Below are 19708 nucleotides of genomic sequence, written 5' to 3' on the forward strand. Positions count from 1 at the left end.
TTTTGAATCACTTGTTCTCAGTTAACTGTTTTGGCTGAGTGCAAAGATAAGCTAATATATTAATTTATGTAACCACATACACTGATTCTGCACATTGAATGATTGCTTACCTTTATCGTTTAAATTTAATGTACGTTATACTGTTATAATGGCCATTATTGGTTATTAAAACTGATATTCTGCAAAAGAGACAGTGTAAATCAAATATCAAAATGAAACAAATTTGACTTATATTATGTTTTCATTGTTTAGATAGTGAAACAGCAAGCAGGATGAGGTGAAAGGTTAAAATGTAACACTGTTCCCTTTGAAGATTTACCCATGCATTAGCAGGCAGTTTTTGTTATGTTTATTATTGAATATAGGCTGAGTGAATAGTGTATTGAATAAGCTAAATTGACTGTAGTGTATGAGTGTGTGTGAATGAGTGTGTATGGGTGATTTCCAATATTGGGTTGTGGCTGGAAAGGCATCTGCTGCATAAAACATGCTGGAATAGTTGGCAGTTCATTCCACGATTGCTGATTAAAGACGGTTTCCCTTTGCGCATTCACTTTGATATAATTGCTCAAGTTTACTTTTATATTGTTTTATTTATATTTATTTGTATTTAAATGTTTGAAGTACTTTTAGTTAATTAAAAAGTTATTAAAGTTACTAAGTTGACGAAACTGAAGTTTCTCTGGTAAAATTACAATATCGTGATAATACCGTATACCGTGATAAAAGCTCAATCAATTAATCGCAGCATGAAAATGTGATACCGGCACATGCCTAGTGGCATAGAGGTAATATGTCTTCCAGATGTAAACACATACTTAAAAAAGACATCTCTGCAAAGTGTGTGTGCTTTCAGGGAGTTCATGTGTTTGTGGCCGGTGCTCTTACCTGATTTGGGGTTGCAGAGAACAGGCGGGCTGCTGCTGAGTGTGGGGCTGCTGCTGTAGTATCCGCTGCTACCACAGCTACTGCTCATGCTGCTCCGCCGCACCGCCGACACCACCTTTATCTCTTTAGTGGGGCTTACTGAGGGGAAGCACATTGAGAAAGACAACAGTGAGGTTAGATAGAGAGTGGGTAAGAGGAAGTGAGAGAGTGAGAACAGCAAACACTTCTGCCTGCTGAAAAACAACTACCATGCAAGATCTGAGTAGATAGTGTTATGGTATGTAAACATTCTTTTTTATGTATACTCACTAACTGAAATAACAGTCAAGAGGCAGGCCTCACATGTCGCTGTTGATGCGATATGGCAAATGACATCATAAGGCCAAACAGTTTATCTAGCTGAACAGACGTGTCATAAACGTCTTGTTTTTTATAACTGCTACAACCAAACACTAATCCACCATTAAAAGATAAACTCTTTCCAATTAAAAAAAAGAAGAAGAGTTACTAGGAGTGGCACAAAGAAAATCTATGTATTAATGTAAATGTATTAATATTCAACTTTAAAAACGGAAAAAAAGGAAAAAAAACGGAATTGAGTCACTTGAACAGTGCAGTGTAAATGCAGCCAAAGTATCGTCTGAAATGTTGTTCTAAAATGAGCATTTTTCTCAATATCCTATGTTTGTGTTCAGTTATTTCACTTTAAAGGCAATGCAAAGAATTACTATAAAAGTGGATTTACTGAACACACACACATGAGCTACAGAAAAATGTCCACTTTAGCAGAATATTTCAGACAGCATTTAGAGGTTTTTGCACCTGAATTCTTTGTGATATGTAACATTAAAAATACAAAATAACTATATATATATTGTATGCACCTTTTTTGGGTCATGCTGTTAGAAAAATTTCGCAAACAGTGGGAAAGGATGAAACAATCCTGTGTTGAACTCTATGCACACTATCAAATATCAAATGTTTAATTTAATTAACTTAATTATACTCTGAATTAGGGATGGGGATTCCTCTACTCTCAATGAAACCTAGTGCCGGAATTGACACTAATTTAGTGTCTGATTTTTTTTTTATGCAGGCATGTGCTTATTTCACATAAATATGGATTTTCACATTTTCTGACTCCTGTAATTGGCCTAATAATAAATTATATATATTATAAACTGTTCAAGGTTGTAATGTTTACTATAAATAAATATAATATGATTACATCTTATTTCTTTTTTGTTTAAAAGCCTCTTTACAAAGACTTTAACCCTAGTACAGAACACATTGTTTGGGTAACGATGTTCCTAATACACATTATTTTGTACACACAGTACACACAAATCAATCCCATGAAAAATGAGTTCATAATTTATTTAGCTCTTCCAAGAGGAACCAGAGAGATTCAGTATCGAGACACACTGAGATCATTTCCTCTACTGACTCATGACGGTGTGATACTGAAAAACGCTCTAAAACAGCTTCACACATTACTTAACGTAAAAATGGCGATGCTGGAGCTTTTTTTAGCAAAGCAATTTGTTTCAAAACACTAGAGCCTGAACCTATTCTGCAACAGAAGCAGTACTGGAAAATAGAGGTTAAATATATGATCTCTTGTATATAAGTAACAAAATAACTATAAAATAATTGCATAAAAGGGCAAAAATATTTACTTGCTTGTTGACCTTTCGCATACTTTCGATACAAAAAGCAGATGATATGACAGATCCAGCAGACTTTACCAAGGAGATCTGGACAAACCTGTGAAACTACAACACTTTCATATTTGAGCATTAACAGGATGTGAGATCATTGAAATATCAAATTGTCAATGATGATAAATGGCTGTGCACTGAAAGAGAGTACAATTCAATCCTGTACTCATCTGTTAGAAAATACTGATAAATGCAACTCATTGTGAGTTAGGTTGTTCATGTTAAGAATGATAACTACAAATATAAAATTGACATCAGTCGCTTTAAATGCTGATGGATTCTGATTGGCTATCAAACAGTGCATTTACACTGCAAATCTTGATGGTCAATTCCGATTTGTTGCCTGTATCCGATTTTTTGATGACCAGCTTACATCAGCTTTTAAAAGTGACTCATAGCTGATTGTCTGCATTTACACAGCAACGGCAAAGGCGCAATGACACTGAAAAAAATAGCAGGCGCTGACTGACAGCTAATCTAGTCCTTTTTAAACCAGTAGGCATTTTAATGTAATTTCCATGGTGTGATTTATGCACGTGATATATGCCACAGTTTTATATTAGTTTATATTGTTTACATGCCGGATATTGCGCTCTCTCTCTCTCAATAATCATGCTTAAATACTTGTGCTACATGACAATATAGCTGTTTTAGTCCTCGTGTATAAGATTTAAGGTTTGCGACTCTGCTGAAGTTCTGAAATTAAAAAGCATCAGACTTGACGTCATTCCCTATGGTTTTTAATAATGCACTACTCGCATTGACAGGTAAAAATCCAGTCTAACTGCTTACTCTGCAGACACACGGACACGGATCCGATTCATATTGGATACATTTCCACATATGAACAAGGCCTTAATCTGATTTGAGTAAATGTATATCCATGGGATTTTTTCTTGCTTACACGTACATGGGGCATATCTGATCTGTGCCACATGGTGTAAAGAATGGAGTAAAGAATCTGAACTGAGTCACTTAAATCCATGTATTGTAAATGCATCCAAAGTTTTTTTTATTAATATGCTGGAAAAGGTCATTTTGAAAGTGATTCCAATGCTATCGTTTTTATTTTTTTTTTTGAGCTGTTTAAGTATCCCTTTATCAGTGGAGTGGATTGTGATGCCCTTTTATTTTATACTTTGAATTATTTTTTACTTATGACTTTTTTTTCTTGAAAGAAATATCTTTAGCTCAACAAGTCTACATTTATGTGCTCAAAAATATAGTAAAATACTACTTAAAAAAACAAATATTATGAAATAATATTATATTATTATAATTTAAGATAAATGCTTGTAAATTAACATTAAAATTTCTGCATGAAATACATTTTTATTACTTATTGAAATATTACAAACGCATTACACATTATGCATAAAATGATAACTTAAAATGATTAATATTATTTAAAAAATGATTAAATATATATATGTTATTTATGTTTATAATGTTATTTATACAAAAAAAAAAATCTGAATATCAAATATATTTTAAAATGTACAATGCATTGTTTGACATATTCTTAAATTTTAAAAATCATCATTTTTATATATACAGTTGAAGCCAGAATTATTAAACCCCCTGAATTATTAGCCCCCCTCTGTTTATTGTTTCCCCAATTTCTGTTAAACGAAGAGAAGATTTTTTCAGCACATTTCTAAACATAATAGTTTTAATAACTCATTTCTAATAACTGATTTCTTTTATCTTTGCCATGATGACAGTAAATAATATTTTACTAGATATTTTCTACCTCATTACAGCTTGAAGTGACATTTAAAGTCTTAGGTTAAACTAGGTTAACTAGGCAGGTTAGGGTAATTAGGCAAGTTAGTGTATTATGATGGTTTGTTATGTAGACTTTCGAAAAAATAGAGCTTAAAGGGGCTAATCATTTTGACCTTAAAATGGTTTTCAAAAAAAATTTAAATTTAGCTTTTATTCTAGCCAAAATAAAACAAATAAGACTTTCTCCAGAAGAATTTTTTTTTTATCAGACATACAGTTAAAATTTCCTTTCTCTGTTAAACATCATTTAGGATTTTTTTTAATCAAAGGGGGGCTAATAATTCTGACTTCAACTAAATATTTTTAAAAATATTATTTATTATGTTTTTATATTACATTTAATATTGCTTAAAATATGTACACCAGTAAATCTCCTGTCAGCTGATTAGATGCTTGTGCAGAAATATGACACTTTAAATTGAACACGATTCTCACAGACGATGCATTATTTCACTACATTCGTTTGTTAGGTTTATGATTTCAGCAGCTTTCAACACTACAGCATTAATTTAGATTATCTTACCTTCATTAACTACATAAGCACTGCATCAACAGCTAATTAACCAACGGATCCATACATTAATTCTCTGTAAACCACCTGTAAATCTGTCCACTTAGTCTAAAAAATCAATTGGTGTTCCTTCATGAAGATGTGGACTGACCTGAGAGGAAGCTGGTGTTTCCCCCTTCAGAGCCCTGTTTGCGCAGACAGAAAGGGCTGTCGTGGTTCTCCGGGATACTGCGGCAGCGCTCGTTCAACAGCTCAATCAGCCGCCGCCGTCGCCGGAAATTCATCTTGAACTGGTAAAGCAGGCCGCCATCCACAAAATGGTGCTTGTTAGAAACTACAGGGGAAGAAAGAGAAATGCATTAAGAGAGGAGGTCATATGTCAGTTCACTGGAATTAAAGACGTGACCTGTCAAGCCGCAGTGGTAAGAAATCTAGAAGTGAAAGACAAAAAAAAAATGCTAAACTCATCACAATATTAACATTTGAAGCTGTATATAAGCTGTAAAAATACTGATATATGCAATTCTTTGTTATTTAAAGGAACACTCCACTTTTTAAACATTCGACATATCTTCCAGAGTTTTACCATTTTTCAATCTATTTAGCTGATCTCCAGGTCTAGCGGGAGCACTTTAGCTTAGCTTAGTTTAGCTTAGCATAGATTATTAAATCAGATTATACCATTAGCATCTCGATCATTTTCGATCATTTTCCTATTTAATGCTTGACTCTTCTGTAGTTACACATTGTGTACTAAGACTGAAGACAAATAAAAAAGTTGCTATTTTTTAGGCCGATATATGTAGGGCTGCCAACTCTCACGCACTCATGCAACTCAAGAGTTCACACTTAGATATTGCTTGACGCTATTAGCAGGTTTGGCATGCTGTACCGGGAGAGAACCCTGAGGTCGGAGATAATTGAGCCCAGGGCTTCCGCCTGGTCGATTGAGCATATAAAGGGAGTATGAGATCAGGTGATAAAGGAAGAAAGGGGGAGAAGGGGTGGATGGGGGGTTACTTTGGAAAACGAAGATAAGGGAGTATTTTTTGCTAGGCTACTTATAGTGAGTTCGGAATAATCTGATTGACTAACTAATGATTGTAGATAAGAGACCAGCTGCACTCAATTATATCACAAGCTCCTCTCGAAATTAGTTTGTGAAACTTCACTTGGCAGTATTCTCATGCCACAAATCCATTTTCTTACACATGACGTCCACCCACCCCCACAAACCCCCCACCTCGCTCTTTACTTATTACAGTCTTATGATCACCAACCCCTCCAGCACCCCATCCACCTATTCACCGCTTATGATCGCCACCCCCCCCCCCCCCCCCACCACCCCCTTTTACTTATTTCACACTTATTACCAATTACCACCATCGCCATAAACATAAGCTGGACCACAGCAGATCAATGTCATAACGAATTCTCAAATAATGTAGTTTACAGCAAGCGTCATGTTTTTAGTTAGATTGTGCCGTACAGTAGGTCTATAGGTGTGTTATTTAACTATAAAAACAGTATTATGTTTTTTAAAAAGTATCGGGATGGGATCTGTATCAGTCGATACTCGATAAAAAAAATGGTATCGGTGCATCCCTACTGAAAATAGTCCCCTGCTACTAAACTTCCAATGTAAACACCATACTTGCACAGGGAGTGCAAATGTAGGTCAGTCTTAAAATTCTCAAAATTCTTTGCTCATTTTTGAGTGAGATGCTAATGGTCTAATCCGATTCAATTATCTATGCTAAGCTAAGCTAAAAGGGCTCCTGCCAGACACAGAAATCAGCTGAATGGAAAACGCAACTGTTTAACTATAGAGAACTTGTACAATCAGCCTATTTTCAAAAAAAGTGGAGTGTTCTTTTAAGGCTAGTTCACATTAAGTGTGAAAAATATGAAGATAATATCTAAAAAGCATTACTGTATAAGGATTAACACCAACATGTGATACTGTTTTAGTTTATTATTAGTGAATTCTGAGGTTTTGTCTTCTTTTGTCCTTGCATGCTCTTTAAATCAAGATGAATTCTAATGCCCTAAAGCAGTCCACCACCCAAAAATGATGCTTTGAAGAGAGGAGATCATTTGACAATTTACTGCAAATAAATTTGTGGCCTGTCAAGCAAGTTAATGAATGAAAATACAAAACTATTTTATTTTATTTTCATTCATTTTCTTTTCGGCTTAGTCCTTTTATTAATCTGGGGTCGCCACAGCGGAATGAACTGCCAACTTTTCCAGCATATGTTTTACACAGCGGATGCCCTTCCAGCCACAACCCATCTCTGAGAAACACCCATACACTCGCATTCACACACATACACTACTGAAAATTTTACCTTACCCAATTCACATATACTGCATGTCTTTGGACTGCATGTCTTTTGGGGGAAACCAGAGCACCCGGAGGAAACCCACGCGAACGTGGGGAGAACATGCGAACTCCACACAGAAATAGTAACTGACCCAGCCGAGGCTCGAACCAGTGACCTTCATGCTGTGAGGTGACAGCACTACCTACTGCACCACTGCGTCACCTCTTGTCTTGTCTTGTCTTGTCTTGTCTTGTTTTATTTTTTATTTTATTTTATTATTTTATTTTATTTTATTTTATTTTATTTTATTTTATTTTATTTTATTTTATTTTATTTTATTTTATTTTATTTTATTTTATTTTATTTTATTTTATTTTATTTTATTTTATTTTATTTTATTTTATTAGTAGAGAATGGGGCTGACATGCATGGTGGCCAAACAAGAACCCCTTTTTGAGGGAAAACCAGTTTGACCAAGCACGTGACAGTATGATTGTGTAAGAGGAGAACATGCAGGAGTAAATCCATCCCACAGTCCTATGCAGGACTATCAGAGCCATACTCCTTTCTTGCCTAAGATTCCATGAGTCATCGTGCTTCAAAACCAGCTTTTAGTTTTATGTGAGGGAATTAACTTTCCATTTTTATTACCATGTTCAGTGCTCTACTGTGTAATTATTCAGCCATGCCTCTAATCACAAGGTATTTACTTCAATTTCAGTGATATTTCAAAGACGTTTAACAGGGAAAAATGTTAAATGACATTCCTCCAACCATTAATATGTGCTCAGATGTGCAATATTTTAACACACACTAATAAATTCTTTCTAAAAAGCTGCAAAGGCAAATGGATATGTTATGGACAATGCAGGATGGTGGATGCACTTGATTGGTGGAGTAAAGGAATGCAGATAAATGTGTGTAGGAGAGAGCAGAGCTGGGTAAACACTCTTTCATTGTCTGACTATCAGTGCATGGTCTCGCACAGCCAGTCATTTGCCTTTTAGCAAAGTGTTGTGGACATTACAACTTGTTATACAACATACAACTACTGTAATATAATATTAAAGAGACAGAGGCCAAAACACAGAAAAAACTGGGGGGGGGGGGAAGTTGCACCTGACTGTTAGTTAACAAGACACTGGGTAAAAACTGCATTTGTTAAGAGTCAAAAAAATGACAGTTATAGTGGTGTATAAGTCACATAATTTCATTCAGAAATGACAAATTATTGAAACAATTGGAAACATCTTGAAATAGCTCTCATTTATCATAATAGCTATGTAAATATTCAAATGTCAATCGTGAATGTTTTGATTGCTTGAGCTTTACTGCATTATATAAGTAATTTGTGAAAAATAAATCATAGCATGTGTTAAGTTATCTAGAACATAGAAAAGGATTATATTATGATATTTTGATATTAGTTATTTAGCATCACTGTTAAGCTGGATTTATACTTTCGCCTGGCGCCGCATCGCGCACCTCCGCTGACTGCGCGCGCACCTCACGAAACTGATGAGGCTTTTATACTCGCCGCATTCGCCATATTCTTTAAAATGACAGGGGGGCAGTCCAAAGAAACTGACCGTAAAATCAGACGGATAAACAGAGAAGTAGGAAGTTTCCGGAACTACGTCATGTCATTAATATCATTCAATATTTTTAAACAAATTATTTTTATTGTTTTTATAAATTATTTTAATGATTATAAGGATTTTTGTTAAACATTCATGATTTTTTTATCAAACTCTGATGCATTACTTGCTTTTGATCATATCTCGGACAGTTTTACCTATTAAAGTTTTTTAAAACATGAATCACAACACTGCGTGTGTTGCTCAACAAATTTATTTTTTATTATGACAAGAATAAGAATAAGAATATGAAAAAAGCACACTTACTAAAAATGCAGATGTTTTTTTAGATTTAGCCCACACCACAATTTACACATAACTGTCTGGCTAGTTGCTGTCCTCTTCTTAAGTTAAAAGGGCAATAATGGTCAACAAATAACAAATTCCTCCTTTCCTCCTTTCTGTTGCAATTTCTAGCCAAGAATTATTGATCATCTGGTTATCTCTATGATCACGAATTATAAATATGTCTGTACAGTCATACCTGCTTCAGACAAAATCTCTTCAGAGTGTTTCATATTCAACTCAAATCAAACGCGGCGCTGCACGCACTGTTCACTCGAGTCTCAAAAAAAATCATGCGGTCTGCCGGCCGAAACCATGTCGCACGCATCCAAAGCGAATCTCCGCAAACTCCGCCATGACATCACATTCACTCTCACCACATACTCTCACCAAATTCTGATTTAGGGTACATTTAGATAAAAACAACATTAAGACAAATCAGTTTTTTTTTGCATAGAGATAGTTGGGGATGTCAAAACTACTGACTTGGTACAAAACAATACTGAAATGTTAAAGACATCCCTTTCCCTCTTAACATTTCAGTGTGCCGAGCAGGATTGTAAACACTGCTGATTGGCCATTGTGTTCACACGCTTGACATATATAACAGTGATTGGCTCTTGAGCATTTGAACACAATGGCCAATCAGTGGTGTTTAAGACCTTGCTCAAAAGCACTCAAAAGCTAGCGGGAAATTGGTGTTTTTAAAATTTCTGTACCAATTGGTACTGAAGAGGATACTTTTGACAGCCCTAGAAGAGAGACACATCAAAATAATCCCTGTTTACACAGATTTACAAATTTGCTAAAAACACTGGAGTATTCATGTCAGGCCAAAAGCTTGAAATGTCCCTTTTAAACAAGGGTGTCTAGGCCTCCACAATATCAAGCTCAAAAATATCTTAAATTGAAAGTAATAGTTTACCCAAAAATGAAAATAACCCTATAATTTACTCCGAACCAGGAAAACCAGTTTATAAACACCACATCATTTACTTTCCCTCAAGTCATTCTCAGTGTATATGATGTTTTCCTGTCAGAAGAACTCAGTCAAACAAGTTTTAAATTTGATCCACCATTATACCTGTATAATGGTGTTGAATAGTGGCTTTTATTTTGAAGCTTCCAAAGGAGTATGAAGAAGCACCCATACACTGCCTGCTCGGGGGTTAACGCATGAAGCGGATTGACTTGTTTTTATAACAAAAATATTTATCATATAATGCTTAAATGATAAACCCCAATCACTGACTTCCGGTGGTGGCTGAATGTCCGTTATGCGCGACTGACGTATACGACATTGACGAACAAGAAAACTAGTTGGCTTGGCGTTACTATATAATCTTATACAGTATATTACTCTTACAATGCCATGTACACGTGTCTTACATCTTACGTCATACCGTCGTGAATTAAGTAGATGAATTAAAAAATGAGAAATATGTCTGTTACAAAAAACAATTGACATAAGACATGAATTAACTCTATGGTAATATTTGGGTTCATTTTGCGAATAATTGACGCTTTTGGAAGCTTCAAAATAAAAGCCACAATTCAACACCATTAGGGCACATTCACACCCAATATGTCTTTGCTTCTAATAATCTGGGACACAATGCCTCGAAATGGTTTGAAAAAAGAGCAGCATAAATTACAAGGTTATTCTTCTCAAGGCACAGACACTAAGCGCCTGTTAACAGAAACTTGTAATGCTTGCCCCACCTCCAAGTTCTTCTGACTGGTCCACTGCTTTGGAACTGACGGTGATGAGCACCACTACTGTGCGTGTAAAAGGTGAAGATTGTTTAACTTGACAAGGCATCTAAAAACACGGTGCTCATGTTTCAGCAGTGAAATTTAAACCACACTGAACTGAACTATTCTGAACTCTAAAATCTGGACTTTACTTGAACTTCTATGTTAAGCTCAATGTTATGCTTTAACACAATCAACATTGTAAACGCGGTATAGAAATAAACGTGAATTGATCTGAGTTGTATCATCTGCATGCTACTTTAAAGATGAAAGATGCAAGCATAACATTCACACAAGTCTGTCACGTGTGTGTTTATATTGAAGAAAGTAATAAAAAATTAGTGCATTGAAAAGGAAACATGCATTCTGTGTGAACCGCCCCTTATACAGCATGAAAAAAACATTTTTAATTATTCCGACTGTGCTCACCTGACAAAAAAAGAACAATATCAACCGAAAATGACTTGATGTTGAGTAAAATATGGTGTAATTTTGGTCCCTCTAAGTATTCTTAATAGACAGCCTTAGAAATACAAGAGAGGAAAAGTAACACCATGTTATAGAATGAACATATAATACACATTAGGGCTGCACGACTAATCGGAAAAAGATCTCAATCTCGATTCAACCCCCCACATGATCTTAATCCAGAATCTCTATGAGTCAGCCAATTATATTTTCAAGTTTGGGAGAAGCATATAGGCAGACACACAAGTCTTCACATTGTTTTATATGCATTGCTCAGCAACATGGACACCTCCAAATGGTGTTAAATGTGTCACATAATGTATTTATAAGGTATAAATCACCACGTCTTAATGTAATGATGTATTCATGGCCGCGAAATCACACATGAGCTGACGCACTGCTTGTTTACTACTGAGAGGATGCCCGCATGCCTGCGAATGACATCTACTTGTGAACAGAACTTGCATAGGCTGTAAATATAGTAAAAAACGTTCAGTTTGTTGTTCGTGAGTTATGGTTTGGAAACCACGTGGAAAGTATAATTTGCCACACTCGGCAGTGAAAGTGAAATCTAGAGCGCACATCATTTAAGTGATCATAACGCATTTTAAAGTTTTGTTTTGACAAGCACTTAATATGCTTTTTTTTTTTTTTCATAGCGAACACAAAGTGTATGAAAATAAATGTTTACTGGGTCAGAATAACTACTCTAGCGTATATAATGTTGAATATAATGCAAAAGGGAATCTGATAATGGCAAATGACTCATTTAACCAGTGAAATAAAATGGTCTAAACATGTTGTCTATGACAGAATGCAAGCATATTTCTCAAACATAATAATTCAACTTCAGAATTATGATTAATTGTATTCTAATGAATTCTAACTCATAACGAGGGCATTTACAATCAGACGAATGCAACAATTAAAGTCATACATGACTTCACACTTTACTAAGTCACATCTGTGTGGGTTATGTCAAGACATATTCCCTAATCAAGTCAATCAAATCGATCTCTCAACATGTATGAAGGATAAAAACCCGCCATAAGAAACACCGTGCCGATTTCAGTTAGGTTTGAACACGAGCAGAGGTGAGGGAGGGGCTGCAGTGAAAAGTGAAAGTACCCGCCCCATTGCGTCAGTAGTGATGTTGCCTGGGTTTTGAACTAGGTCCGTTGGTGACTTCACGAGTTCACACTTGCAATAGTTTCAGAATAAACCGTATTTGGCGTGCTGTCCGGGGAGAGGGCTCTGAGCTCGGGGAAGACACCCAAACTCGAGTTATTCCTCTTATCAGGAAACAAAGAGGAATAGGGATTCGAGCGAAGTATCTAGCCCGGCCCCAGAACGCTCCCCCCGGGGTTGTAATGCTTAAGAGGTGAGGTGACGGGGTGGTGGAGGGATGCTAAAGTCGTAAGATGCTGCAGATAAGACAGCTTTGGTATACTGTATATAGGGGTTTGGTCAAGAACTGATTGGATAATAGAATAATTGTCAATGACGTATTTGATACTGAAACTTCTGCGCATGCTTCTCCCGAAATTTGTTTATAAAACATCACGTAATGAGGGCAGGTACTTTCACTTTTTAGATGATTGAGCACTTCATTGTCAGTGCTCAATCATCTCTTAATTAACCTCATCATTGTCCCAGTAACTTTAACTCTGCTGTTGAGTAAATTTTACCCAGTTTAGAGAGGGACCAAATATTCTCTGAACTGAGTAAAGAGAAAATCATGAGAAATCGAGAGAAAATCGTGATCTTGACTTTCAGCAAAAAAAAAAAATTATAAAAAAAAACCGCAATTCTTATTTTAGCCAGAATCGTGCAGCCCTAATACACATTTACGACATAATGTTAAAATCCATTTTTTGTAGTTACAATGGTATTGTTTTAAACAAAAGGGCCACCAAAAGACCGTTGTTGGTAAATGAATGGCCAAAACACGCACACAAAAGTTGTTTTTAGTTGCAAACAGTGTCATGTAAACAACCTCTCAAGTATTTCCTTTAGCTTAACTCATGCTAAACTTGAGCGCTCTTACACTCAGCCCTCCAAACTAAGTCTCCGTTCAACCTCCTGAACCAAACTCCCACACACTGATCTGAACACACAGAGCAATGTTCAAAAGACAAACAAAAGCATTTAAAACACAGAAAAACATGCTCTCTGCTTCTGGAAAACACAGCCATGTCAAGCCTGATGGGGGGATGAGTTCACTTGCAGCATGATCACATTTTTTTAATGCAACTCTTGCTGGCTGTGAAACAAACACAACAGATTTACACACACACACACACACTTCTCGACACACTGCAGTGTAATTCCCAGTCAAGCTCCACACATTCAGGCAGTTACGCAATGTCATGTCAGGGGGGCCGATCCGCTGACAGCTGAACACTGAGAGGGGCCAGAAGTGGCAAAACAGCAGAAATACTTAAAGCCTGCTTTTCTTTGCTCCTTTCATCTTCTCTGTATCCTTTGCCCTAATGCCGCGGGCAGAAAAGGGAAGAATTCAACTCCTTTTTTTTACTCTGATCTGTTGGTTTAAAACTGAAGATTTCCCAGAATGTTCTGTCATAATCTGCTTATTGTTTTCCAAAAGTGTCAAGTAAATACAAGTCAGGGCACAAACCTTTGTTCAACTGTGGTGTGCTTTTTTAATATCTAGAGTACATGCCTCTGAACAGGGGCATAGCATTATCTTGGAAGTGAAATGACACAATAACACAAGACACAATATAACTGAACTGAACTGAACCATACGTCACCATAGGAAGATTTTATACAAACTACCAGTTAAACAATATCACGAACATAACATTTTAACTTCTGGTTTCACTAACTTGTAATGACTGATGTTAAAATATATCAGTGATTTTTTTTGTCTCAAAATAGACTCTCAAAAATAAAGGTATAAAAGCTGTCATCGGCGATGTACTCTTTCAAAGTGTACACTTTTGTATTTAAAGGGTACATTTTTGTATCTAAAGTATCTATATTTGTCCATATTTATACTATTTTTTTTGCTGCTTGTTCAAATTACTTATTTAAAATGAGCTGAAACAACACAATTCTTGAGTTTTTCTAGGGACAACTTAATTGTTTTATATTCAAGCCACTTAAATTTAACCCAGGCTAATTCTTGATACGTACCCCTATATGCATTTCTGGAAATCGCGAAACACGTCCCAGGAGCTACTTTTTTAAAAAGTTTTTGTTTTCACAAATCCACCAGAGGCTGCTGTGTATGCTTTTTCAGATCTCAAAATTTTCTCGCGAGTGCCATTCGCATCTGCTGTTCTCGACTAAATCCACCAGACGTTGCTGTCGACTGACTGACTAACTTAATGACTGACCGACCGATCCCCCCACTAACCCCTTTCCTAAACACAACTGATAGTGTTTTCAAAAGCACTGATTGACCCAATCACCCTCTTCCCTAAACCCAACCGACAGAGTTTTCAAAAACAATCCAGAAAAGGAAAAGGCCTTGCCTGGTTTTTACCATGTTTTCAAATCTTACCACGTTTTCACCCTGTTATTTGCTTGTTTATTTTAATGTTTGCCTTTTGTTTGTGCTTTCCATGCTTTCTGGAAAAGTTATTTGCTGGACCCGAACCCCGTTGTCACGGTCAACTCCTCTCTGCCTCTCAAGTCCACAGACGTCCATGGCGAGCTACTGGGCAAACTGGTAACATCGGAAAAGCCGTCCACATGGAGGTAAGTGGTGGTCAACTGGTCATCAACGGTGTCATACCGCCCCGTAGCATTTTTAATAACCAGCCATACGTCGCTCTGGCTACATAATTAGCGCTCTCTAGAAATGTATACAGGGGTTCATTTTCACAATGAGCTTGTGTTGCTTTAATTTGTAAAAATAATCCGGTTAACTTAATTGACTTGTGTTGGGACAACATGAAGGAATTGTGTGGAACCCAGCATTTTTTACAGTGTGTACAGGTTCCCAAACTTTTCAGCCGGTGCCCCCCAAAATAACAATGCCAGTGACTCTCGACCCTCAATATCCTCTGAGTTGGTTATAAATATATAAACCTTGCACACAACAACGCACACATTAGGCCCAAGTCTATTCAGCGCTTAAACCTGAGGGCTGTAATGGTGTCAGAAAGTTTAACCTGGTGCGATAAAATCAACGTGCTGGATCTGGTGCTATTGCTGTGTATATAATGTGATCACCCTAGGAGTCGCAAACAAATCAAAAGGCTGATCATTTTTTATTAGCATGTTGTTTTTTTAAACGTAACTATTACCTACCTCCAGTGGAGATCCCTGATTTTTAAAGAAAACACAGCTTAAACACGCCGATTTTTTTAATGGCATATTGGAAGTGCTTAACCCAGGTTACTGACAAATTAAAAGTCCTTTAGCATACTTCCGCATATACCCTATTCTAATAGTTTAATAAAATGAATTAGATTTTTGGAAATAACCACCCATCATTGTCTCGCGACCCACACTTTGGGAACCACTGCATTAAAGGATTAGTTCACAAAAATTAAAACATTTTGTTATTAAATACATAATTTTATTTAATTTTATTTTATTTTATTTGTATTGAGATCCATGGGGCTTGGGGCTTTGTATTATTACAGTTGAACCACTGTAGTTACATGAAATGTTTTGTTTCGGTTACTCTTCTGGATGTTGGGAATTTAGTTTGAACTGTTTTACATTTGTGCTTAACTAAATTGTGTATAAAAGTTCAAAGTTTGATGTGCATAAGTGGTAGAGTTCAGAGGGGGGCTGTGATGCCTGCAGCAGATTCTCAAAGTCAGCACAAATCAGACAGGAAAGGTACTGTCAAACAAAGACACTGTATCAGACCAACAGGCCAGCGATTGTGCTGCTGTGCATGTGACTAAAGCTCCCTCTCTCTCTCTCTTTGTGTGTGTGTGTGTGTGTGTGTGTGTGTGTGTGTGTGTGTGTGTGTGTGTGTATGTGTGTGTGTGCGTGCGTGCGTGTGTGTGTGTGCGTGCGTGTGTGTGTGTGTGTGTGTGTGTGTGCGTGTGCGTGTGCGCGCAGGTCTGTATTGGGTGTATGCTTACAGCTGTGTATTATGTATGTCAATTCTTTTGTGTAGATGTGTTCTTGTGTGGCATGCCATGTTTGGCTGTTGCCTGCTCAAAGGTATGTCCATCTGTTTCTGACCATCAAACAGTCTTTCCTTCTGTTGAATCATGACTGCACAGGCCCTCTTGTCATATTTAATAACTTACATAATACTGTACTTTCACGTGAATGCATATATTTTTTAAAGAACGATGCATCTCATGGATAACATGTAGCTGAAGCAGTGTTTTGTGTTTCTAAAATCACAAAAGTACAAAGAACAAACCTGAATGAGAATGATAAATTTGATGCATGCAGGTCTTTGTCTTATTATAACATTTTGTTGTGTGTTTTTGTTGTTGCTGTATTGATTACCATTTCCAAAACCGTTTTGCTTTTTGTTCATTTGTTTGATTTATAGTAAAACTGTTGACTAAGATTGAAGTTCGAAAGTTTCACTATTTGAAATCAAAGTAAATAAAATGTTACTAGCATAATTAGCATATGGCTAATGTGTATTAGCATGCTTATTTTGCTATATTTTGTATTGTATGATGCTAACATATTATAGCATGTTTAACACATAAATAATAATTATAAACAATAAGTTTTAGCATGTAGCATGAATTAGCCACCATACAAGTGAAAGCCAAAATCCAGAAAATTTTTAGAATAAAGTGTGTAATGTAAAGGCAGAATGTGGTGAAGAACCACTGTTGCAGCCTACTCTATGCTGGTTGCAGTACCTGGTGCGCACCTTTCTCATGCTAGCTGTATTATCAGGCATAAGAGGAAGATGAGACCCCCCCCCCCCTTTCTAAAAAATTTAAAATTCTAAAAATAATTATAAATAATATTATTTACATAATTTGTTTTTGGCCACACAATTTAAGTTTAATTTATTTGTTTTATCAGTTAAAATGTTTAGCAATGTAATAGTGATCTAAGTAATACTTATTAGGTTTATACTTTATTTTTATACTCAATTTTTATTAGGTTTATACTGTACCTCAATGTCAGAACAGATGCACACACCGCCGCTAGATGGTGCCACTAACTCGGTTAGTTCTCTTGTGTCCACAGAATATAACTTACCCTGTAATTTAGTCGACTCTTTATTCCAACGTGATAAATAAACTATTAGTCAATTAACAATTCAAACTGTAAAAATATTTAGTCCAGTTGAATTAACCTAATATATTATATTTATTACGATTTTATATATATTTGAGTAACCTAATAAAATTTAACATTTCACCCAGAGAAAAATAATCATAAATCATTAGTAAGAGTTTATTACTTTCACTGTCCCTTTCCTGTGGTTTAGTCCCTGTTTTTAATAGCCTAGTTTTAATTAATTATGAGATATATTTTTTTATAAATTTGTAGTATCATCTAAACTTGTGACACTTTCAGGTATTAAATTAGAGGTGCTAGTTTGTAGCACTGAATTAATGAAGACATAAGAACAGATGACTTGCAGAGAATAACAACAAATGTGCGTCCTGGCTTCATTTATAATGTACATAGAGCGCACGTGGTCATGATGTGAAATGTGAGCGTGGAAAAAGTGCACAGCCGCACAAGCATTCAAAGCGATTTCATAATCTTGCATATTTTGATAATAGAGACCCCGCCCCCCTTCAAAAAAAAAACCTTCAGATTTACGCAAATTATAGGGGTCACCCCATTGAGCTCGGAAAATACGGAAATCCATATTTATATGGATGAATCATATCCCTGTATTATCCAACAGTTTTATTCACCTCAGTGTCAGTATAGGGTGCACGTTCACAAGAGCACTCTGCTGTTTATGCATGTTGCGCTCGCTCGCACTGCTGATGTATACTCTGACTCGGATGCACCTGTGCTTTATTTGCCGTGGCGGTTGGAGGTATGGAGATCAATGTTCACAATATACTGACACTAAGGAGAAGAATCTGTATTTCTCTTAGCTTTATAGCTTCTTAGCTCAAGTCTTCTCGTAGCTTAATGGTATTTCGATTGAACACATGGACTGTTTTGTCTGTTTTTTGGTACCTTTCTGGATTTTGAATGAGTCAGGGTCATTGGTGTTCATGGAGGATAAGAGAGCGCTCGGATTTCATCAAAAAAAATTGTGTTCTGAAGAAGAATGAAGGTCTTAGGGGTTTGGAATGACATGTGTGTGAGAAAAGTAATTAATATAATTAGAATTTTTGAGTGAACTAACCCTTTAAAACTCAACCACGTTCCTGGAGGAACTTCAGCTCTTCACATTTTCCATGGCTACGTCTGAAACCACCTATTACTCAGTAGGTGCTGCATTTGAATTTAAACGTACAACTCGGCCATTAGAAAAGTACGTTCTATACAGTAGGAATGTGAAAATTATGAATTCGTAAGTACTACATCCGCCATTTTGTCATGGTCACGTGACCTACCTGCATCAGTTGCATAGCGTCGCTCCCATACATGAATTCTCTCGCAGGGCAGCATGGGATGCACACTTCAGAATCTCGCCGGAAGTAGCAAGTCATCTGGGTACTTTTCGCACACTGATTTTCAAATTCAGACTTACTACTCGCCTCGCATTCTGATTTTAGCGTACTATATAGTATGGAAGTATGCGGTTTCGGAAACAGCCCATGTCTCCTTACCCAAACACACCTGATTCAGATCATCAGCTTATTAACAGAGACTGAAAGCCATGTAATGGTACGACAGACAAAGGAGATGTGCAAAACATGCAGTGCTGGTGGTCCCCCAGGAACGTGGTTGAGAAACACTGCTTTAAAATCTTTAACAAAGTTTAGTTTTCCATGACTCATTATGATGACTGTGACTACAACCGTAGTGTGTCCATGTGCTGCTTACCATGTTGAATGATGCCATGCTCCAGCAGTCTGCGTCCCAGCTGCTCTGACTCATCCCTGTAGGGCATTTCTCCTTCCTGCAGGAGCCAGTCTATAAACTCTGAGGCCACCAGTGTCCGCTCATACATCACACCCTCCTCTTCACGTGTCTGCAGCAGGTTGTTTTCAGTGTTCATCAACCTGCAGAGTGAAACAGTATACATATCAGCATGTCAAACTCACTGCACATATAATTATCGGATCTTTCATCACAAAGTAGCATGCTTCGAGAAGTCGTTTTCATCAAAACTAGGTCAAAGTTCAGCAGTGCTGCTAAATATGTCATCAAAAGAACAGCAACAAGATATGCAACATTCTCCTGTATTTAAAGGCAGGTGCTGACGGGTCAAAAGCAAAC

General features: G+C 36.5%; 1 protein-coding gene across 2 annotated transcripts in view; it reads right to left on the reverse strand.

Annotated features, from left to right (window-relative positions):
- Positions 1-19708, reverse strand: part of deptor (DEP domain containing MTOR-interacting protein) — an 80094-nt gene that overhangs the window by 31295 nt on the left and 29091 nt on the right. For both annotated transcript variants that reach the window (XM_056474876.1, XM_056474875.1), the window contains exons 5-7: positions 19313-19491; positions 5060-5242; positions 889-1026 (exon numbers count right to left, since the gene is read on the reverse strand). In XM_056474876.1, the coding sequence (XP_056330851.1) occupies positions 889-1026; positions 5060-5242; positions 19313-19491 (500 nt within the window). The remainder of the gene's footprint in view (positions 1-888; positions 1027-5059; positions 5243-19312; positions 19492-19708) is intronic.

This window comes from Danio aesculapii, chromosome 16, assembly GCF_903798145.1.
Source record: "Danio aesculapii chromosome 16, fDanAes4.1, whole genome shotgun sequence".
Taxonomy (NCBI): Eukaryota; Metazoa; Chordata; class Actinopteri; order Cypriniformes; family Danionidae; genus Danio; species Danio aesculapii.